General features: G+C 42.5%; 1 protein-coding gene across 7 annotated transcripts in view; it reads left to right on the top strand.

The window, feature by feature from the left end:
* The window catches only part of MYO9A (myosin IXA), a 1,154,601-nt gene that overhangs the window by 533,110 nt on the left and 597,618 nt on the right, over positions 1-23,873 (top strand). For all 7 annotated transcript variants that reach the window (XM_069624659.1, XM_069624658.1, XM_069624661.1 and 4 more), the window contains one exon: positions 11,916-12,032. In XM_069624659.1, coding sequence (XP_069480760.1) covers positions 11,916-12,032 — 117 coding nt within the window. The remainder of the gene's footprint in view (positions 1-11,915; positions 12,033-23,873) is intronic.

The following is a 23,873-nucleotide window of genomic DNA, read 5'->3' on the forward strand; positions in this document are numbered from 1 at the left end:
ATCAACCTGTTAGAGCTGAGAGCAATCAGACTAGCGCTGAAGGCTTTTCTGCCATCTGTACAGGGGAAAAATTTCCTGATAATGACGGACAACACAGTGGCCATGCACTACCTCAACAAAAGAGGAGGCGTAGGATCACTGCCACTGTGCAGAGAGGCAATGCAGCTCTGGTTTTGGGCAATTCAAGAAGAAATCGCTCTATCGGCAGTCCACCTAGCTGGAGAGAAGAACTTGACGGCAGACGCTCTGAGCAGGCAGGGCAGTCTCCCACGAGTGGGAACTAGCTCAGGAAGTACTTCAGGAGATCTTCGCCCTTTGGGGAACCCCTCAAGTGGATCTGTTTGCCACCAGTACCAACAGAAAGTGCGATCTGTTTTGTTCAAGGGAATTTCCCCCGAGAGGAGCTCTAGGGGACGCGTTGGTAGTGGACTGGGAGTTTCCACTCCTGTACGTGTTTCCACCAGTCCCTGTCATTCCTCAAATGATCAGGAGGTTGAGAAGATTCTGGAGAACCATGACCCGAATTGCCCCAGACTGGGCCAGGAGAACGTGGTATCCGGACCTTCTGGACTTGTCCATCTGCCCTCCAATTCGTCTTCCACTCAAGGAGAATCTTCTCTCACAGAAGGGAGGTCAGGTTCTCCATCCAGACATCCGAACCCTCAACCTTCACGCCTGGCTTCTGAAAGGTTGAGATACAAGGATTGGGACCTCCCTGATGACGTCATGGAAGTGTTGCTTTTGGCCAGAAGGCCAGAAACAAAGTCTTTATACCGCTGCCGTTGGAACAAGTTTTGCAGCTGGTGTAGAGAAGAGAATATCGACCCCTTTTCATGTGGTACACCAACGGTGTTATCCTTTCTACTCTACTTGGCAAATTCAGGCCTTCAAGTTGGCACTATCAAGGGCTATCTCGCAGCGCTATTGATCTTCAAGCGCACAGCGGAGGAGCCTTCGTATTTCAAATTACCCTTAGTAATACAATTTCTAAAGGGATTAACTAATGTCTACCGTCCAAGACCTTTCCAGGTTTCTTTATGGGACTTAAATTTAGTCTTAAATTTCCTGATGGGTACTCCTTTCGAACCACTCCACTCTTGTTCGCTAAGATTTCTCACCCTTAAAACTGTCTTATTAGTGGCTTTAACATCTGCTAGAAGGGTAATTACAAGCGCTATCTTGTAAACCCCCTCATACAATTTTTCATAAAGACAAGGTTGTCCTACAGGTGAAGCCTAATTTCCTCCCAAAGGTGGTTTCTGAATTCCACATCACTCAGAAAATTACTTTACCTTCATTCTATCAGCCTCCCCATCCAGGGAAAGAGGAAGAAAGGCTACATAGGCTGGACCCAAGGCGGGCTTTAAGCTTTTACATCAGCAGACTTGCTAGGAATAGGCAAGCAGACCAACTGTTCGTGGGTTACTCGGGGCACAAGTTGGGACTACCGATAACAAAACAAACCATTTCCAGATGGATTATTTTGGCCATCCTGGAATGTTACAAACTGGCAGGGAAAGAGCCTCCTCAAAATCTTAGGGCTCATTCAACCAGGGGTATCGCAGCCTCCTCGGCCCTCCAAAGAGGGGTTCCGGTTCGAGACATATGTGCGGCTGCCACATGGTCGCCTGCACATACCTTCACAAGATTTTACAACGTGGATTCCTCCTCTAGTCAAGGGACTAGGTTTGGCAAAGCCGTATTACATTCGGTTCATTCCTAAAAGGAAACGGGGCGTTTTACTCCCACCTCCAATCGCACACCACTGCTATGGGAGTCTATCAAAGATGAGGAATACGTCGGAGGACACAATCCTTTCGAAGAACAAGTTACTTCTTACCTTGTAACGTTCTTTCGATGGGATGTTCCTCCGACGTATTCCTTATCACCCCTCCCATCCATCCCCGCAGTAATACTTCCCTTGTGGTTGCAGTTTACGCTCCTTCAAGGTCCATAACCAATTCATGTAAAACAACTGTTAACGTCAAAACGGAACTGAGCAACGGACGCTGCGCGAGTCTATTTATACGTGTGTTGATGTCGGCGCCGATACGGAGGCCGTCGAGGGACATCGGCTCGAGGGACGTCGACGCGCAGCGCCCTCTATTGAAAAACATTTTTGAGAGGCCAGCAAGCTGGGAGATGATCTATCAAAGATGAGGAATACGTCGGAGGAACATCCCATCGAAAGAAAGTTACAAGGTAAGAAGTAACTTCTTCATCTTATATCAACAAACCGTGCAGGATTCACTCCCTAAATCTGTCCACACTAGCACCAAAGATTTGGAAATGGTGCCTCCAAAGAGGAACACACATCCTATCTCAACGTGTTCCAGGGGAACACAACTGCGTAGGAGACACTCTTAGCAGAAACCGAGATCAGCCCTCAGAACACGAGTGTAAGTTATATTCAGACATTCTAAACAGCATTTTCACATGTTTGGGTCAACCAGACATAGACCTATTTGCCAAAAAGAAAATGCAAAATACGTAAGTTAGACCTCTAGGTTCCTGCACAAAGGGTCCAAGGGGAATGCACTGTGGATCAGTTGGCCAGGGGTATTTGCATACACTTTTCCTCCAACACCACACTTGAACAAATTAATCCACAAGATTCACCAGGAGCACTAGACAATGATTCTAATTTCTCCAATGTGGGCACGTCAAATGTGGTATTCCCACTTCCTCCAAATTTCCATTTGCCCACCAATGAAGCTAACCTGCCCTTACATGTTGTCTCAGAATCAGGAAGCCATAGAGTTAAGACACCTTAATTTGCCTGACAGATGCATGGAGATATTAAAAGAAGCCTGTAAGCCAAACATTGGACACTGCTACTCTACTGTAACAAATTGAAACGATTTGTGGTATGGTGTAGAAAGTCAAATGTCAGCCCAATTGAATGCTCACCATTGCATATAGTGCGCGAACTACCACACTTACCAGACTCAGGTCTGGTCTTTAAGTCAATTTAGCCTGACTATCTGCATATACAAAATAGAAAAACAAAGTTTCATGATGGAAAGTTCCAGTCGTGAAAGCCTTCATGGAGGGAGTAAAAAGGCTTTACCCTCTGATTTCAAATCCACCTCTGATTGGGATTTAAATATTGTCTTTAGTAAATTCATGGGCCCTCCTTTTGAGCCTATGTATAATGCAAGCCTCCAAGATCTCACAAAGCCACTTCCCTTGTAGCCTTCACTTCTGTTAGAAGGGTAAGTGAGCTTCAGGCATTGGCTGTGACACAACCCTTTGTCACAATACATAAAAACAAGGTGGTCTTAAAAGTACATTTCTAAGTTCCATGTCAACCAATCCATTCAACTGCCAGCTTTCTTTCAAGACCCACAGAACTCTGAAGAACGAGCACTCCATACACTAGCCGTTCAAAGAAAGAGAGTGCTGCACACACCAGACTTTCAGAGAGCAGTCATGTACTACCTCAACAAAACAAAACCACTCAGAAAAACAGACCAGTTCTTTGTGTCCCTAGCACCCAGAAGAGAATGGGATCCTGGCTTAAAGGCAACCATTGCTAGATGGATTGTAAGATTCATACAGCAGTGTTACACGTTATCAAAGAAAACACTGCCATTTACACCTAGAGCACACTTCACCCGTAGTACAGGGGCTACATTGGCCTTCATTGCAAACGTGCTTCTGGGAGGCTACCTGCCGGGCAGCCACATAGTGTTCAGTGCACACTTTCACACAACATGACTGTGTTGACACACAATCAAGAAAGGACTCATAGGCGGGAAAGGCAGTATTGAAACATTGTTTTGCCTCTGTTCCTTCTATCAACCCACTGCCTTCACCTTGTACTGCATGCTAGTCTATGCAAAGCATGTGATGCTAAGCATATCCGCAATCCTCAGAAGACAAACATTACATACCTGTAATATTCTTTCTGATGCTTGTTTCTGCTTAGATTCACATGTGCCGATCCATCCTCCCCTCATTGACAGTAGAAGGTACCATAGGCAACATGTTTAATGTGAGGGTTTTCAACACACTTCTTCACATTCATATTTGACTATAGACTTCATGCAACCTCAGGGCTGAAAAATAACAATCTGAGGACCTTGACGTGTGAAGGATCATGGGTACAGTACACGCCATGGTAGAGATAGTATTACAGAAACGCCCTGTCAAAGTTAATACTCCATACGACCACTAGATGGCCTATGCAAAGCATGTGAATCTAAGCAGGTACAAGCATGAGAAAGACGATTACAAGTAAATAATGGTTGTCATGTTTGCCATGCATACAGCACTTCACACACTGGGTTGACTTACCAACTGGGAACATGGGCCTGATGGATCCTTCACAGCTTGCATAGTGTCTTTGTTGCTAATTTTTGGCATTCATTAAGCCTATGCCTCATGTAAGGGATCAGAAATGTGAGGCGGACAACTTGGTAAATGTTTTTCGCAAGATGTCATTTTATTAACTCAAAAGGTCTTGACAAATGCCTCACTATCCCTAACCTAAAGAGGATTTCCCTGCCTATCAAGATAAAGGAAACACTCTTAACAAAAGGAATCTGTCCCTCACACTTATGCATACATCACACTCCTAGAGGGGAATACATGGCAATTCAAATATAACCGAAATAACAGTTATGCTCAACATAGACCTAATAACTGTGTATCCTTGTAACCTGGGTTGGATCCCCTTCCCCAGATTCAAAGCAGGATTTTCAATCAAAAGTTCAAATGGAAAAGTTCTGTTATGTTGCCAAGTACTGATCATAAAGTTCTTCTTGCTGCAAAAGTCTTTCACTTGGACTTTTACCAACAGTTCAACCAAAGGAAAAGTCTATCTCTCCAAGTATAGACAAATGTTAAACATAACTTCTTCTTAAGCAAACAATAATACAGTTATTTTGCATCAACAACAATGTTTTGACAGGATGATTCCACCACAATGTATAAAAAAACACTAGTGGTCTTGCCACTTCTTTTCTTCTCCACACCTTTTTACCACAAAACAGTACTTCAATGGCCCACTAGCCTGTCAGGACTAACACTAATAAGTCCCTATCCTGGTATACTCGCCTGCCAGGACAAAAAGCTCCTAACACGACTACAAGTACTTTGTGGTGAGGTTTAATTCAAACCGTTTGGGAAAGTCTTTAACTTTCAACAACATCGAAATGTGCTACTTCTTCCGGGAAGACATGTTACACATTGGTGCTATTTGTTCCACTCTTGTGATTGCCACATGCAGTGCAGGTTACGCTCCTCTCTTCCTGAATACTTTATATTAAGAAGGCTTCTCTCCACCCACGCTTTTTTCCCCACTTTTACATCAAACAAATGCTGACAACGGGCCTCATTCTGAGTCTGGCGGTAACTCAGAATGACTTCCCAGTGCCAACGGGCTATTCTAAGCCCGGCGGCCTGGAAGTCAGGTGCCAGCAATTTCGTTAATCTCCATTCCCATAGAGTCCAATTGGACTCTATGGGAATGGGGACACAGGAGCACCAGCACCGTTAACAACGTAATGTATATGCTTGGGGGTTTGTAATCACTGGGATGGAATATAGGCTGTTCACATTGAGCTGTGGAATGTTATTCTTTAGTTTGAGTCAGTTGGCTGGTTGTTCTCCAGTGGATCAGTTGGGGGTCTTTATTGTTCCAGTAACTTGATGAATACATTTTGCTGTTCTGCTAGGAGAAGCGTGTGGTGACCCGTCATTACAACAGTTTTCCCTACCATTAATTTGGGTAGTTTTATAAAAGTGCCACTTACTCGGACAACAGACCATTAAAAATGCTGGCACCATAGAAATCTCCCTGTCTATGGAAGACAAAGATTGTGTCTCTCCTTACAGAGTCCTCCTGTCCCTTTGGGGGCCTTCTCCTTCCAGGTTATCCACCTGGCTAATACCAGCCCCAGGGTTAGGATCAGCTAGCGGCTGCCTTCCCCTGGCCACCTGGGAGGAGACTTAAGGCAGAGATTTTGTGAGGATTCAACAGGATTCATCACACCCAATTCTAAACTAGATAATTGAGTCCTGTTACAAACATATTTAACTTATCAATAATAAGGCATTCTATTTTACCATAATTGCAGCTGTCCTAGCATTGTACGATTCTTGCACCTCAAGTGTTAAGCCTTGTAATAAGAAATAGTTATTTTTACCCGGCAGACTTTGATCATTCTGTCAACCATAGGACAAAAATGTCAGCCCTCCTTAATCCGAGCCTGTAGTTTACACACATGTCTCTGCAGTGTGATCAGGAATCTACATTGTAAACCATTTAACATGTACCATTAAAAGGACTAGCATCATTCAGCTAATGGTTGGCCCGATAACTGAATAAACTAATGAAATGCCCCTTCACATGCTCCTGACTGGTATTTTCTTTAGGTTGACATAACAGGACAGGTCTGCTTGTAGAGGAAATGAGCAGGCATCACAGGTCCCTGTTGCCATGGTCACATGCAGTCAGTGCTGGACTGGGGAAAAGCATGTCCACTGTGCAAGGGGAATAAAAAGGAAACGGGTACAGAAAAAGATAGTGACTGCGAAAACATGAAGAGATGGAGGCAGTGTAATGCTTTTGACTAAAATATGGCGCTTGTGCGCTGTGCATTCTTGTGCACTCAAAGCCATGGTGGACATTTGCTCCAGGCCTCAGTGGAATCTACACTTGATGTGAACTATTCAATGGGTAAACGTATTTTCAGCATTGCTCGTACTATTCCACTGGTAAACATGTTTTCAACATTATTCATTGCTTATGTTAGTTTGCACTGCTCATCCAAGGACACAGTGCGTGAAGAGGCAAGGATAAGCAGGTGTTGGCTGGTGCCTGATAGCATTACCATGGATGTTGTCAAAGCTGAAGATGAGTTTTAGAGTGGGTTTTGCTGCTTTCTTGAGAAGGTTCAGTGTTCTGCTGCTTGGGTTTACCGTGGGTCAATCTGCCTGGGGGCCCATGAGAGCTGCCAATAAGTAAAAAAATCAGAGATCCAGAAGATTCTAGAAGGTTCCACCCCACATCTGCAGAGGGCTTGAAACGAGGAGCACCGAGGCAGACCAGTAGAAAGCTTCGCTTGGAGGATGGATGCTTCGCACCAGGCCTGTTAATGCCAAGATCTCTCTGCTTGACTGTTTGGTGGCTTTTCAGTGACTCCTGGCGAGATGAGGGTGTGACTTGTGGATGTGTCAACAGTAATGTATTTTATTTAGACTTCTTTCATTAATTTATTTACTTATTATTTTTGCTACATGTATTCATTCGTGTATGCTTTCGTGAATAAAGAGGCCGTAACAAGCCATTTTACAGCCTAGAGTGTCCGTGTCGGTAATTGCCCTCCAGCGCCCAAAGTTTTCATTCAGTGTACTGGGGAGAAAACAGAAATATATCTGTGCACTTTGTGAAAGCAAAACAGGCAGGTGACTAGACCTATGGCATGAGAAGGGAAACGTATATATTAGAGGATTAAGGGACTTGGGGTGGGGGGGAATGATTGGAGAGAAGCATATGGGTATGAAAGGAAGGGAAATTGATAGAGCATGGATAAGTGAAGATGGAAGAAGTAAAGGAGTGTGGAAGAAGGAAGGAGGGACTTGATAAAGAGGGACGGTCCGGAAGGAAGGGAAGATGGGGAAAGGAAAATAAATCTAGGTAAAGACTAGAAAAGAGATTAAGGAAGAGAAAATTAATTTCTAAGAGTGGATACCAATTTAGAAATGGCAATATATCTTTACCCATTCAAGGCTAAAAAGGTGAAGAGGAAAATATCTTTGGTAGACGTATGGATACGTTGAAATGGCAGTGGAGAATAAGCTAGATAGTCAATATTGAGGGGCTTTATATTGCAAAACCGAAACTTCACCACAAGACACTCAGCCACGGAAAAAAAGCCTACTGACTTTCAGGCACTGCATAATGTGTTTGAATGGACCAATTATGATTGAAGAAAAAAAACTGACCACAGAAAGAGAACAGGTTGGCCCTTTTTAAAATTGTGAAAGGTGGGCAGCATTTAAATATAAACAGTGATCCTAAGGGGAATATGGTTGGAGGCAGCATAATGGTGGAAGCCAACTCAAAACGCAGTGGGCAAATGGGAAGAACAAAGGGACGATTTGGGGTGCTTCCAATTCCCTTTTACAACACGGATCGAAAAAAATGAAAATGTTTTTAAATGCAGGCCACAGAGAATGGTAGCAGGTTGGCCAGAAAAAAGAGGCTGATGGCACAAAATAAGTATCATACGCAAAGGAGTAAGGGAGTTCTGTGGCAGCATGTATTTGATGCAAGACAAGCTCTTCCGAAAGCGGTATCGGGGGTAGGCAAAATACAAAGATTCCATGCAGAAAGAATTACTGTAGTCAGGATAAAGATTTGGATTAAGAATTTTGTAATGCTGGATCTGTGAAACAGTATTTGTGAAGATTATTTAGCCTATATGTGCCAAGCCCAGTGTAGCTTCTTCCGAAGTTCCCTCTTGGTCTAAGTCTGCCAGAGGTTCCACATAGGTTTCCAAAAGTTACAATGACCAGATTTCTTGTCTGATTTTCTGATGCTTTACACTGCAGCATTCTTCAAGGTTACCACAAGATCTAACATAGAAGAGGTACGTGGGGTGCTCATACAGCTCACAGGAGCTGGTTGGGATTCTAGTGCTCGACAGAGCCTCTGGCCACAAGTCCTATTAAGTGCCTCCCAGCAGAACCCTAGGCCCTGGAGGCAGGACAATGCTGGCATAAGGTGCTGGCTGAGAGTTCCGTTTGCCAGTTCTGTGAGAAACCACAGGGTGTCGCAACTGCTAGCCTCTGGAACTTGTCATGCAGGTGGCCAGGACACGGCCATCGCTTTTGGATCCAGTTCCTGGGGGTGGACCAGTGCGGGAGGATCACCTGGATGAGGGGTCTTCGGGGAGTGGGGGTGAGGCAGCCGATGGTGAGACATGGTATTCCCCTCCCCCTTTTTTGTTCATCTAACCCATATTATCTTTTAGGATTCACCGAGGTCCCAACCCCCCTCCAAACCCTCCCATTTTTACACAAACACTGGATTGAGGAAGAGGGAGACTGAGAGTAACAAGACTAACTCTCATATATCGTACAGGACATGTCCTGTTAATCGGGTCAGGCACTTGACTTTAAGTGCATACAACTGATACCAATTGGCTCTCCTCACACAGCTAAAAGGCAGAACCTAGAGACACACTCTGAGCAAGGCAGAACACGAGGTAGGAGCAGCACTTCTGGGGTGAAGGCAATCCTAATGGAGCAGAGCGACCGACCAAGGGACGAGAGCAGCGGGTCAAAACCCCAAGAGTTCCCTACTGGATGTTGTCTCCGACGGGCCACTAAAGACACATGGAGAAGGCTAGATCCCACATAAGAAGGTTGCATTGTGTTCCAAGGACGCCAGCGACCCTCCCGGGTGAACGGCAGAGTTGCGGAGGCAAGGTCAAGCCTGTGGTACTAACCTTGAATCGTGAATTGGAAATCGTAAAACCAAGAAAAGAAACGCACATAGCCAGTGAGTTGGCAAGCGACCTGAGACTGTGTGTTAGATTGAAGTGGCAACATTATATCGCAAGGGAAGGCTGCACACGTATGGATGAGACGCGAAGAAAGGCAGACCTGTGAGTGAACCTTGAAGTAAGGACAGCTGTGAAATCAGTGGTACTGAGTAACGTAGTGGTCCGGCGAAAGTAAGTAGCCCACTCAAAAGACTCAGTGAAAGGTGCATTGTTTGTAATGATAAAGCGAATGAACTGCAAAAGTGAAGTAAGCAAAATTATCTCCTGTGGAAGGGGAGAGTGAAAGGGGGATCAGCATGAACTTTTTGTAAAACATTGTTTGAAAGGCTCGGAAGAGCAACTTTAACGTGGAAGGCCAGGTGGACCTCGATCAATGTCTTGAACTGTTCATGTGTTGAAACCCCGAGCCAGAGTGTGTCATCCTGCTTACATGCACCGCCTTACTCTGTGTGGTGTAACGTGGGGTGAAGAGCTGATTCAGCCACATTTATTCTTTTGAACATTCATTTTTCCTTTACATACATTTCTCCTTTATACACTTTTTGTACAAGAGATAGGACAGGCATTAGGTTTTGTTAGAATAGGCCATTTTCGATTTGACAGACTCCACTAGTACTGTTTTGTTTACCGTTTGATGGTCCAAACTAATCCCGTCTTGTTATAGGGCAAAGTAGGAATTTATCTAAACCCAGAAACTTCAATAAAGGTTTTACTAATTGTACCTATTGTGTCAGTATCATACTTGTGATACCAAGCCTCCCCTACAGTTGATAAGGTCACATTTCTTACACTGAGGTCCATTGACAGATCCCCAAGCAGATCCGTTTGAGTCAGGACACCAAATCCAGTCCCCTGTACTCATAGCCTCACAGTGTGGAAGAGACCAGTTCTTCTGTCCTCCATCCTGTCTTCTCCACTGTTGTAATGGCCAATGGTGACCCAGCTTAAACAGCATATTTGGAAGATTGTTTTTATTGCAGCTGTTAGCACAACACAGAATGAGTGAGCTTCAGGTTCTCTCTTCTTTTGTAACTTTAACTGTTTTTTATAATGGCATGGTTATTCTTAAGACACAGTTTTTCTTATAGGCCTTGTCAGCTTTGAATATGTCTTAGATTACCCATCTATCCTTTTTCGCAAACGCCTGTTGGAGGCAAAAGGCAAAACAAATTCTAAAAAGGTAGCAGGCACCCCTCTCCAGAAAGAACATGGCATGATAACCTGTTCTGGTGTTTTTCCCCACTTTGAGAGTTTGCAGCCATCACTTTTTGCTCACTGTACCTTTCACAGATGGGAAATATCCATTTGGATATGAGTCTTTGTCCCGCCCACATGGGCAGTCCAGCACCGAAATGCTATGGCAATTCCCTTCTGAACAAGAGTACCAACAGCAACCCCATACACTTGTTTCAGCCTTGTTGGGCCTCATCAGTGATCTGGAGCTGTGCCTCTCTGAGCACAGTGAGCACAGAGTCCATGTCTGGGTTCCCCCATGTAACTCGGGGTGACCAACCCCAAGTTTCTTGCAAAGATAACCTTACATGGGGTAGTGCGCAAAATATATTTTATTTAGATTGCACAATGGACCACATGGCCTTTGCAGAAACTTATCAACTGTAATTTGCTCTCATGGTGGTTGAGTGTGAGTGTGTTCTAGGAGCCCTGTGATCCGAAAGGTTAACCAGCATGAAATATTTCCCAACTTGTGAAATGTTAGAGAAGCTAGGTTGTCCATTGTGGGCCTAGTCTTCACCCTGAATTAAATCACATTTGTATGGAGCATTCCCAGCACTGTAATAATGTTTTTGAAATATCCAATAGATTATACTGAAATTATCAATCGTGCAAAGATGAACGGCATGCTGGGACTTGCAACTGCCACTGCAGGTTGCACACACTTCTGATGCAAGGGCTAACTCTGAGCTCACCTGCTCACTTACTTGTCTTGAATGTAAAAGTTTCCAACATATGATATCAATAAGAAGCCTAGATCTAGCAGTGGAAATAGCATTTCTGCTATGTTCAAGGTTTTGATTTTAATAACCCACACTGCTATTATTTGACCTTTCATGTTTTAGTTATTATTTTTATCTTTAGTATCCTTGGTTGTTTTGGATTTCCTGTTATATCAACCTTGTAACTATGATGCTTTGTATGGCAGTGTGATCAGCAGGTGGTGAGGCTTTGCTATGAGGATATCGCTCCCAACTGTTGAAATCTGTGATAATTTTCAACCATACCTTTTATACTGTAATGCACTTGAGCACAAAGAAAACAGTGCTCATGATTTTATCTGTGGTGGGCGGGTAGTGATAGCAGTGTAGGACTTAACGGCAGAGGTATAAATGGCTTCAAATGACTAAATTACACAAGATATCTTTTTCTTTGAACTCTTAGGCAATCACAGTACGAGACTCCATGGCTAAATCTTTGTACAGTGCCCTGTTTGACTGGATTGTTTTCCGAATTAATCATGCTCTTCTGAACACCAAGGACCTGGAGGAAAACACAAAGGTAAAATGAAGCAAACTGGAAATGTAAGATTGGTGGCAGGTGACTGGAAGCACTGGTCAGTCCACAGCCCTCCAATTTCTGTTTTCAAACCTGCACCTGTATAAATACAGTGCACAAATGTCCATGTCAAGGATCTTCTAGTTCCAGACTTCCTCCCTGACATGTTGGTTTAATATGTAATTAATACATGGAGCAAGCACTTTCTGTAACTAAATTTGCTTTTACAAATGAAACTCTGTCCCTGAAAATAATGTCCCAAAATGTTTTCTCCAATAGGCTGAAATCCTTTTTGTATTTGTCCATTTGTGTTTGTTTATTGAAGGTTGCATGGGATTGCTGGAACAGTTTTGTTGCCTGTAGTTTCCCTGAGGTCCTGATGCAATTGAGAATGCATATGCCTTGATTGTGATGGGGGAGTAGCTATAGACTCCAAATAGGGTGTCAAGTATATTTCCAGGTACACATTCTTGCACGCGATAAGAACTGCAGCCTAGTGGTGGTCATTTGATTGGTGAAGGATTATAGAATCATAAGACTTAGGAGCACCTCCTAAGAGAGAAGATGGTTCTTGAGCACGAAGCAACAGCTGCTCAATTTAGGAATGTCCTTAATTTCTGGGGTGACGTGAGGTCCGATGATGGAAAGTCAGGTGAGCAAAGGAGGGCATTCAGAGACATGTGGGAGGTGGATGGGGGGGTCAAGGGACAGATTACTTCAGGCGGGCACAAGAGTGTTGAGTGCAAGTGGGTGAGTAGTGGGAGGTAGATTCCTTCAAGTTAAGGTTGGAGTGGGCACTTAGCCCATGGATATATTTAAACACGAGAAGGAATTTGAATAGGAAACAGCATTTCATGGATAGCCACTGCGTGGAGTTGTGGTGGCAAAGTTTAATATCTTGTTTAGAGGAGCAAAATAGTAGACAGGAACCCATGAGGAAGGGGGAGTCGTAATCCAGGGCTGTGATGAGTTTTGGTGGTGTGCAAGATGAAGTTGTTAGTCTGCAGATGTTCTGAATTTTCAGTCTGCCAACCATGTTAAGCAGATGTTATACCACGCATCGCTGCCATTTGCATGGTCTCCAGGCGCTCATGTGGCTTTGTAAGAAAAGTGGTTGGGGTTGGTTAGTGAAGGATAGGATATAGCTTGTGCTCAACTGTTGATGCGTGCAGAGCCAGGAGAAATTGGAGTCTGTGTGAGTTGGCTTTCTAGGTGTGCTTAGTTATGTATGCAGAGCTTGTTGTGTCCATAAGGATAGCGTCCATTGTCTTGAGTTGTTTGTTGTCTGTTATCTGCAGGTGTTGGGTTTTTAGTATGATTAGAGAGGGGTATGTGGTTGTTTGTGGGTTTTTGGTGGTTTGTTTCACTAGCCCTCTGGCCGTGTGGTACTTGAGAGGTGTGAAAGTGTGGAAAAGGGAAGAAGGGCTGGTTAGTTGGTTTCGGGTGATATCTTGGTGTTCAGTAGTTTTATTGGGTACAGGGGGAGAGGTTAAGGGGCTTGGAAGTCCTTCCAACCCCAAATTGGGGAGGGGGGGGGCAGGGATGGGAAAATGGAAACTGGGAAAAAGGGAAGGGAAGTTGTGGGGGAACGAGACAGTGTCGCAGTATAGTTGGGTAAAGAAAGAAGTAGGGGAATGGATAAGGAGGGTCGGGGTAAGAAAGGAGTAACATGGTATAAGAATTTATTTTTAGGGCAACACAATCTTCACCTTTGAGAAACCAGTTTGGGAATTCTGATTTCTTTGGCCCTGGTATACGGATTGTGAATACTAAATCTGTACAATTCAATTGTGTCTAAATGCATAACAGCATTCATTAATCGTAGAATAGTACGATTCTAGTGTGACTAAATTCAAATGCAGCATTAACCAATTCATTACAATTTTAGTGTGGCTAAATTTAAAGCAGGGGAACTAAGTATAGTTATAGTGTGGCTAGATTCAAAAGCAACGTTGACCAAATCTGTACCATTCTAGGGCAGCTAAATTCAAAAGAGGCGTTGACTAAATTCTTAAAATTCTAGTGTGGCTAATTTCAAAAGCCATGGGTACCAAGTTAGTACAATGTTACTGTGGCTAAATTCATAACAGCGGACGCCAAATCAGTACAATTCTAATATAACTAAATTTAAAAGCTGTGTATGCCAAATCAGTACAGTTCTAGTCTGTCTAAATTCAACATCAGCGTTAACCAACTCGGTACAGTTCTAGCGTGCCTAAATTAAAAAGCAGCATTACTAAATCATTACAATGTTAGTGTGGCTAAATTCAAAAACAGAGTTAACTAACTCACATAGCAGCAAAATTGTAATGTGGTGCGACACACGCACAAGCAAAAATGGCAGTGATTCAACCCAAGCTGTGGCAAAATCGAAATGTGGTGTAACCCCAACAGTATAAAAATTCTAGAATGGTAACATCCATGTTGCAGCAAAATTGAAAATGTTGTGCTCTACGTTTGGGTAACTCTGGGAGGCGAAATGCAAGTAGACAGTGACTAGTTTTAAAGCATCAATCTAAACTGGCAAACCTAGTCCCGCAAACTGCAAGTGTGGCAAAATGCAACAAGTGTAGAGATTTAATATAACAAACCCCCAGTTGGAACACCTTGGTAACCTCTATACAGTTGTGGCAGAATACAGTATTTGTAAGATTCAGTGAAGATGCCCCTTACCTGGATGAAGCTGTAGGAGGGGAGCGTGGTGCCTTGCAGTGCTAGGGCAGCAGGTGAACAGGCAAACTGGGATGGTTGGCATCTTAAGGAGGCACCCTTAGCCTGTACACTTCACCGGCTGCACTGGTAGCAGTGCGTAAGAAATGGAGGAGGAGAGGGGAGAGGAAAAATGATAGACACAAACATAGGACTAGACCACCGAAGTGATGAAAGGCTGATGTTAGAGGCTGCTGCCAGAGAAACCCAGTTCTCCATTATTTGATTTTCATTAAAATTGATAAATGCTGAGCTAATCCTAAAAACTACAGAGATCCTGCCCAGAAGTGTGCTAATGCATTGTTTATGAATTTAATAAAGATAGCCATGATGGTGAAATAAGTATTGCACATAACTCACTTTTCAATTGTGAGCTTAAGGGCATGAGGTGAGGAGGATAGAGTAAGGCTTAACGCGAAGGGGAGAGTGGGTGTGCCTGGGAGAAAGATTACTTTTGTTCATTTGGATTGCAGGATCAAACGGTGCCATCCACTGCTGGGCAGTAGAGGGGACAGTTAGTGACTGATAGAGGTTCTCTCAAGGGTGAACGTGGTAGAGGGATGGAGGGAGAAAAACATTTTCCTAGCATGGTTAATAAAGATTGTGTGAAACGCCAAAGAGGGCCAAGACTTCACCACGATATGAGGGTTCCCTACCAGAAGGGGTGGATTTGGTGGTCCCAGGGGATGAAGCAGTGATTTTCTAGCTAGCAAAGATTAAACTAAATTGAGGCTTGGGCTCTAGAAGGCAAGATGGGAGAGGGTCAGGGGAAGGTGGCATAGATGTCTACTAGGATAGATGACCAGTAACAAGCTGTAATGGAGGAGTTTGGGTAGTCCAGTAGTCTTTGCATGTCTGCTGCAGAACCCAGCTTCCACATATTCCTTTGCCCTCCATTTATATGACTGAATACTACACATATGAAAAACTTATAAAATAATACGGTTTGCTGTTGCTCTGACTGATGAGAGAAAATAAAGGTTTCACCTCACGTCTGCTGCACCATTCCACCATGTCTCTGTCCTCTTCCTGCTGTTTTTTTCAACTTCGAGCATTTTCCTACTTCTGTTCTCCCTATGGGTCTTCTTCCGATCTGGTTATCATGTCCTAATCCTTCCCTACTTTCCTTTTGGTCATCTTCCTGCTCGTTTCCCCTCTTCTGTCTTTTGTATGTTTTCTTACCTTCCTCTTGGTCTGTTTTTCTGATGCTACATCGGTCATCACACATGCTTTCTCCATCCGTGTCCATTCTTCTGCCCACAGCATTAATCCCATTAATCTTTAAGCTTCAGTCTTTGCTCTTTAAATGTCCATTTGTATATGGTGCTTGCTTGCTGGGCATTGCAGCTCACCTGTGCTTTCTTGCAACTTCAATGGTTGCCCTTGTTTCTCTGTGCCTTAAACCCTTTTACCTGGGCCTATCCCAAGCATATGTTGCTATCTGGACTTGTTCTTCATCTTCTACCTTCTCTGTCGACTTGATCATCTGCTTATCTATCTTTCTGTCATAGCCTCTTCTCTGCTACTGGCTTTCCCTCTGGCCATTTGTCTGTTTTTTGCTGCTCTCCTTGGGCATGTCCCACTGCTGTAGTTTACTCTCAGGGCCTGTCCTTTGATACTGTCTTTTTCTCTTGCGTTAGATTTAGGAGCAGCTGGAAAGCTATCTCCCACTTGGATTATCCATCTTCTTATTTCTCAATATTTTGCAGACCCTCGCCCCTCCTCCTGTTTCTTTCTGTCCATGCCTCATTGTTCATATGCCAGTCCCTGTACTTGAATCCCTGCTCATGATGTTGTTTTTTTTTGCCAGTCTATCTGCTCTTATCGTTCCCTTGTGTCAGTTTCTCTCTATCTCACCCATGTTTATTCTTGCTTCTTGTTGCTTTCTACTGTTTCTTTTCTCTCTTTTTTTTTTTGTCTTACATTGCCTTTTTCCTCTTTATTCCTCCCATCTCCTCTTAGGGACAGTCAGTTTCCTTCAGTGATTCTGTCTTTTTATGGGTGTTGATGCTCTCCCTTTGTTCTCAATAGTGAACAAAAGAGTTATCTAAAACAGTGGGGGAAGTGAATGTTACACTTGACAGAAAGAAACGGGACTCATTGATAATGAAGTTGAACAAAAATCTTACGTTCGTTGCTTATGAATAATATTATGACGGAGTGAACACATGATTGGAAGATTGACCTGCGTACAATCGACAACAATTTAGAAGACATCAGAAAGAACTCAAACAGGTCTCAGACAGATCTGTAGAAAGTTCATCAACAGCACACAATAGCATTATTATGTCTTACATGTAAACATCAACAGCAAACGATGAAGTCAGAAATATAATATGGAGATACTTTAGGGCAAGGCATCCCCAAATGATCATAAGAGGGAGGCATGGCAAATCCAAATCAAACAATGACAATATGATACAATGGAAACAAAACATCTGTGTGATAAACATATCAAAGAAAGAAATGACTAAATCTCAACCCAATTAATTGGTGGAGGGTTTATGATTTTTTCAGACCAAATCAAACAACGTAGTCACTCCGTCATGGGATGTTTGTGTAAATTAAACTTGAGGTATTACTACTTGACATAGTCTCAAAATATTGTGAAATTATAATCCCAAAGTACATATTTTCTATATATAACATTTCATGCATTAGATCCATTTTACAAAGTGCAACAAACCGAAATCATGCTGCTGTATGTCAGCAAACCGCAAAAATAACTAATCATGTCTGAGTGCACAGGGCACACAGAATGCAGTATGCAATTGATGTACCATCAACAAGCCATCGAACTTGGGAGCAATAGTAATTATGGATAGATCGCAGCACACAAATTGCCTTATGACCCTATGATGGAAATCAATATTTCAGTGGATTGAAACCTACATTGGAGTTAACAATAAGCGGATTTCTGGAAAACCATGGTTTAATCTACCAGGACATTAAATAGTTGCACAAAACCAGTGTTCTGTTCTCCAAACATTATGCAATTTTATAGATGCTTTGCTACGACCGTTAGTGATAAATGGCAGGTGCTACCTTAAAGACAAGACTCACCTCATCAACACTTTACATGTTTTCATTATGCCAATGAGCAGTGCATTATTTTTACTTTGGATGTTGTTGGTCTTTATACCCACATACTGCATGGGTAAGGAAGGTAAACTGCCAATTTATTTTTAATGTGTATCATTCATTTCTACCAACAATATTGAGTACAGTGTTGAAGTAACCTTATTTTCAAAACTTTAAAGACCTCTGACTGACACCTCAATCGCTGCCACACAAGCCACAACCTTTACAAATCTGTGCTTACTTACAGTGGTTTGAAGAAGCATTGATTTTATAGATTTATAGACAATATTTTAGTACTATGATTGGCTCATTGGATTTGTTTACATAGTTCATGACAATGGCCAATAAATACACTGCAACATTAGATGTTCAGACTATGTTTGGCTAGGCAAAGTTTTCTGGATACCATAACACAATGGTAAATTCTCTATGAAATCTCTTATCTACAAACTCAGTTCATAATTCAGTAGTAAGACACAGACAACAGACTTAAAGTTCAAACAAAAGTATATTTATTAACTTAAATGTCAAGATGGTTAAATGCCTAACTTGCCCTATACTAAGGTGGGCTTTCCCTACCTGAACCTAACTAAGTAAAGTCTGTGTTCAACTCAGTCCTCAGCTTCTTCCATCTTACAGCTTTCTTTCAGCTCCTGTTCCACAAGCATAAGTTAGTTCCTTGAAAAAGTCTCAAAATTACTTTTCTCCAGTTCAAAGGGATACAGTTCAAAACAAAACCATGGGGTTCCCTTCCCCAAGTTTCAAATAGCGCAATCCAGATGCAAAAGGGGCCTTGAGACTCCATTCTCAAGACAACAAGGGTGGTGCCTTTCAGTCTCGGGGTTCCCTTCCCCAAAGACTTCAACTTTGCCACTTAAACTTGTTTTAATCTTTTCCAAAAAAGTCTTAACAAAAACTCCAGGTCAACCTGACCCTGATTCCCATCTACAGTGGTTTTATTGGGTTGGTTCTCGGTGTGCTTATTTATCACCATTCTGGACTCTCTGGTCTAGGCGCAGTTGTTAGACCGCACGGTCCACCCATCACAGGTCACGCAACCAGGGCACCAGGACACCTGAGCACATGCATACAGGTTCCTTGGCACCAGCTCCTGTGCACCAAGTGACCTTCGCTTAGTTCCTTTTGTTGGCCTCTTGGCTTTGTGTATTCTTGCACTCTGACTTCTCTTTGTATGCCTTGTGGCTCTGCCACCACGTGTCACACACCTCTTGCCAACCCGTGGCCTTGCAGCACTGCAGTCATTCATCAAATGTCACTGTGAGGCTCTCTTTAGCTTCTGATGTATTTAATTTCAGAGTTCAAGTTGAATTGTGGTGCATCATACATTTAATGTTGTTTACTTTCAGTTCAGTGTCCCATGTGCACTTATGTTGCTCAATTGTAACACTTGTGTATGAGTGCGATAGAAATAAAATATCAATATCTCATTCAGTTTGGTATTTAATATGCACTTATTTGCTTCAAAGTTAAGTTTTCATTTAGTTCGGTATTCAATATGCATGGATTGGCTTCAATGCACGGAACGTCAGTCCCATAGGAGCGCCCCAGGGCTTACGCGCTGTCCCGACACTCACCAGCCTTTTGTACGCCTTCCCGGTGGTTCCTGCAACTTCCTCTTAACGTCTAGAGTCGAGAAAACCACCGGTGTGAGTCCTGCTTGCCTGCCATGTGCTTCTCTCTGTGCACCAGCTCCATGGCTTCTTTCTGGGCGCATGCAGCGTTCTCTCTACACTGGGTTTATCGTCAGAAGCTCCTGCTGCTCACACTTGGATATGGAGGCTCCCACACCTGTGGAAAACACAGAGCCTGCTCGTTTCAGGTCCACAGGCCCTCTTCTTGGAAAATTGCTGGCTTCCTGGCTCTGTTTGTGGTCCCACCACGACCGCCCCCTCATAAGGGTCTCCTGCTCCTCTTGTTGCTTCTGTCGCTCTTGTTGCTCTCTCCTGCTGGGCTAGTCTCATTTTATACACCTGCAGCCCCTTGACAGGTTGCAGGTGTAGATGTCCAATTAGCCCAGCCTGACTACAATCAAATGGACATGCCTGACTCTCACAGCACCTAGCAGGGCAAATTCCTCGTCCCAGTACCAGAGTGGTAAAAGAGTGTAATCTTCATTGCTCTGTTTCCTCTTCTTCGTTCCAGTACTAGAGTGGTGAGAGTGTGTGGTGTTCATTACTCCGTCTCCTCTTCCCAGTACTGTCAAGTATCGTATGTGGGAAAATGAGGGGTGCTGGCTTACAATAGCCTATAAAGGTTGGGGAGGGTTAGGTTGGTTATCAATAGGAAAATTGGGATACCATGCCTCACTTATCCCACCCTTAACCCTTTTCCTCCTCCTCCTCCTGGTACTTCTGGACTGTTGATATCTCCTGTCCTGTTCTTGGTCAGTGGGACATGGGGAACAATATCCCATAACTGCCTCTGGGATAGGAGTTTCCTCCTCAAAGGAAAATGTGGAATACTGCATCTCGTGTGAGAGGATCTCATTCCCAATCCTCAAGCACTCCCTATCCAGATGACCCGCCCTCGCTTCTCTGCCCCCAGGGTCAGGATCCGAGAGCTATAGTCTTTCTCTGGCCACCTGCACAGAGGATCCAAGGGGGAGTAGGTGTGAGAATGCCCTCAGATTTCTCACAGTAGTCAGAAGATAATTCTTTATTCACCTAAGACAATTTTAACCAGTCAGAATACTGACATTTTCAAAATCAGGGGATTGGTTCTAATGTACTGCCATTCATAACTGAAGCAGAAAACATGTTGAAGAAATGTACCAAACATGAACATAAGCACATGGAGATCGTTATTGACCTCCTCTCAGCCAATCAGAATGTTTAGATTGCAGTCAATAAGTACTGGTATTGACTACATTCTGAACATTCTGTCTTCGGAAGCAGGCATGGAAATGGCGATTCAATTTCCAGGCAAGATTCTTTTCAACTAGACTCTTCCTCTGTGGGCGGACCTTTTTTTGGCTGTAACATGCTATTTAACACACAAAAGAGAAAGTTAAAACATTGGAAGATGCTTTCAATGTCTTAAAGAAATTGTTTACCATTACATTACACCTAGTGTATGCTCATACAAAACCTGACAAGTTCTACCAAGTTGCAATTAAAATGCTTCACTTATACAACCAAGTTATTAAATACTGCAAAATAAAACCACATTTAATTTACCAACTCAGTTTGTCTACGTACGTAACTCACTCTTGAAGTAACATTTTTAATTTATCACCAAAACTTCAAAACATGTTTTACTACTTCCACCATGTGCCAAGGGCTATCATTATCACTTGGTATAATGACCCTTCCCCAACTTGTGTCCCTCGGCTTCGCCTCGGGTCATAACTTGTTGGCGGCCATTATCCCGCGATGATAACCCGTCCCTCAGTCTATAAGGCTATATTATTAAAACCAGGAGCAAGGCACTCAACCAAATAAGTGCAATGACATTTTGATCAAAGAGTCAGAGAATGGAAGCAATTCTGCAGAAATATTGGAGAATCGTTGATTCAGAGCTGTATTTTTAAGAACCTTATTTCCATTTTATTTTATTTTATTTTTATTATTCCATCTGCCCCCATGATAGCTTAGACCCTTGAATGCAACTTTGGTGATGTATTAGTGAGTGTAAATGACGTTTTCATAATAGGCAAGCAATAAAAATAGACTTGCCTAAAAATTGGTATTTCACCCGAGTCACATCCTCAAAGGCAACAGTTATTCATTATTTTACGGCTGTGAAAATTCACGTAAACTATTTTGTCAAATGTCCAACTAAATATGTCGTGCATCACTTAAACAGACAAGAAGCGAGTATCGGGCTTCCCCTCCGTCTTTAGTGTAGGTCAGATTAGTCCTATCTGGAAGAGCGTGCAGTTGTGGAATAAATGCTCCACATTTCCTCTAATTTATTTTGTATTCAATCACTTTATTTAAAGTACATTTCTTTTAAAAACTAGTGGTGTTCAAAAAACAGAAAATCAATTCTGGTGCGATTATTCAGACATTTCACAATTTTAACAAGGTACATAAAAACGTACAAGATACAAAAAGACACATTATTTTTAGGATGTACAAAGAAATAATTCATACTCCGTAGCAGCAAAGCTAGAATAAGTGTGGACGAGTAGGGGACAAAAACACAAAACGCCCTACTCGTTAAAGTGCATACATACAAAACTCTAAGTACACAGACAAAATGGGGTTAATGTCGTAAAGTGCTAAGTGTGCAATACAACAGGTATGTTCACAGAACTTATTTTCATCATGCAAATGAAAATGTGTGTACAGAGAGAGCTTCGTGATCACTTGGTTCACCTAATCAATAATGCCCAATAACCGTACTCAGGGTCAATTTCTTTATGGTCGAGAAATGCTTGCATTGGTCTCTGTATATCCACATTTTCCTACGGTTCAAGTTTTAATTTTTTTATTCTGCATTTTTGAAGGGTGTTTTCTCTAATATCTGGTCCACACAGGGTGTTTCGGTCCTTTTCTCGAAGTTCCGCCCCTTCTTGGCATTCTTCTTAAATAATTAATGTTTGGCCTTTCATCAGGACATACATTGAATAAGAAAAGTGATCTACAAATCGTACAGCTACCCCTTCATCATGTCTTCTAATATCTTTTTATGTTTACACATGGGGATACTAGGCAGTATCTCTTCTTATTTATAGAGGCTGCTCTTAGCTTCAGAATCAATCATAATTACTCCATAGGTGGGAGTGGGTTACTACTGTCGCACCTTATTGCGTTTGTCAGGGTCTCTTAAATTCTTGGGATTTACCCAGCAGACCTTTGCCACTTCCTCTATTAGTTGGACACTTCAGGTATGTGTCATACTGCACCACGCGTTGCTTTCAGATTGCGTTCGATCCTCAAGTGGACTCGCTTTTTGTCAGTCTGATATCTGCCCCGTGTTTGGAGTGAGGCCCCCATCGTCAAAAAAGAAGGGGAAGTCCCATTGTATATAAAAGTATATCAGTTAAATACATTTTAATTATTGCAGACATATGATAACTCATTTAAAATTTCAAGTTCTACACATTATCCAAAAACATCTGTGACAGGGTCATGTCACAGTATTAAAAAATCAACAGGTGGATTCAAGTTGAATTTATACTTTAGCATTAGTACAGATATGGCGTCTACATGACTAGCTGAATTATGTATGGTTCATTTAAATCCTAAATGGTGCATTGTTGGACGATTGGTTCACAATGTGTTCATAAAAAGATGTGTTGGAGGTTTGAGGTACAGACTGTTACACCGGCTAACATTTACACATTAAAGTTTGGAGGATTGATAGTCTGTGGTTAGTGGCATAAGTAGTGTTGAAATAGTTTTTTTATGTATTTTTTAGTTTAGCTACTGGATTTTTTAAAGTTTGGATACATGTGCAACATTGTGAAAAAAGCCATGGAGAATTAGATGTTTCAAGACACACGTGCCCATGTACTAGCACCTTTTGTTTAGCCTGGGAGGGCGGGAGGAGTTTGTTAGTTTATACTATGGGATGCTTTGAGAAACATGTAATATTATTCTACTTTGACCAGGTAGTCTAATAATTCATTTATAGAGTAGATACAACTGATGAAGAGATGGTTTGTCTCGAAATATTTAGTTAGGGGCACCAAGTTAATGAAATGCATGTAGAAGTGAAGAAAAGCAACATGAGATGGATCTATTCCAGTAAATGTGCATTATATAAAAAATATGGTTTCACTGTTTGGATAAATGAATGTTTGGGATACAGGGAGAATTGATTCTAATGTCGACTAGTTCTAGTTATACTCATGCCTCTAAGCAGCTGTATATCTTCTAATGTTACTGTGATAAGCACCTCTCCATCTTTCTTTTCCTGACACCCTCTGTTCCTGTCTTTCCTTCTAAACTACTTATTTACTGTTCCTCACTGTCCACCCTGTTGCTAGTGTTCTGGTAATGCTTCTTACTCTCCAAGGTGTTTTACTTCTTACCATATCATGCCCCATAGGTCCTTAGATAAACCACTTTGTTTCCAGAAGTTGTT

Source organism: Ambystoma mexicanum, chromosome 11, assembly GCF_040938575.1.
Source record: "Ambystoma mexicanum isolate Mex_15411 chromosome 11, UKY_AmexF1_1, whole genome shotgun sequence".
Taxonomy (NCBI): domain Eukaryota; kingdom Metazoa; phylum Chordata; class Amphibia; order Caudata; family Ambystomatidae; genus Ambystoma; species Ambystoma mexicanum.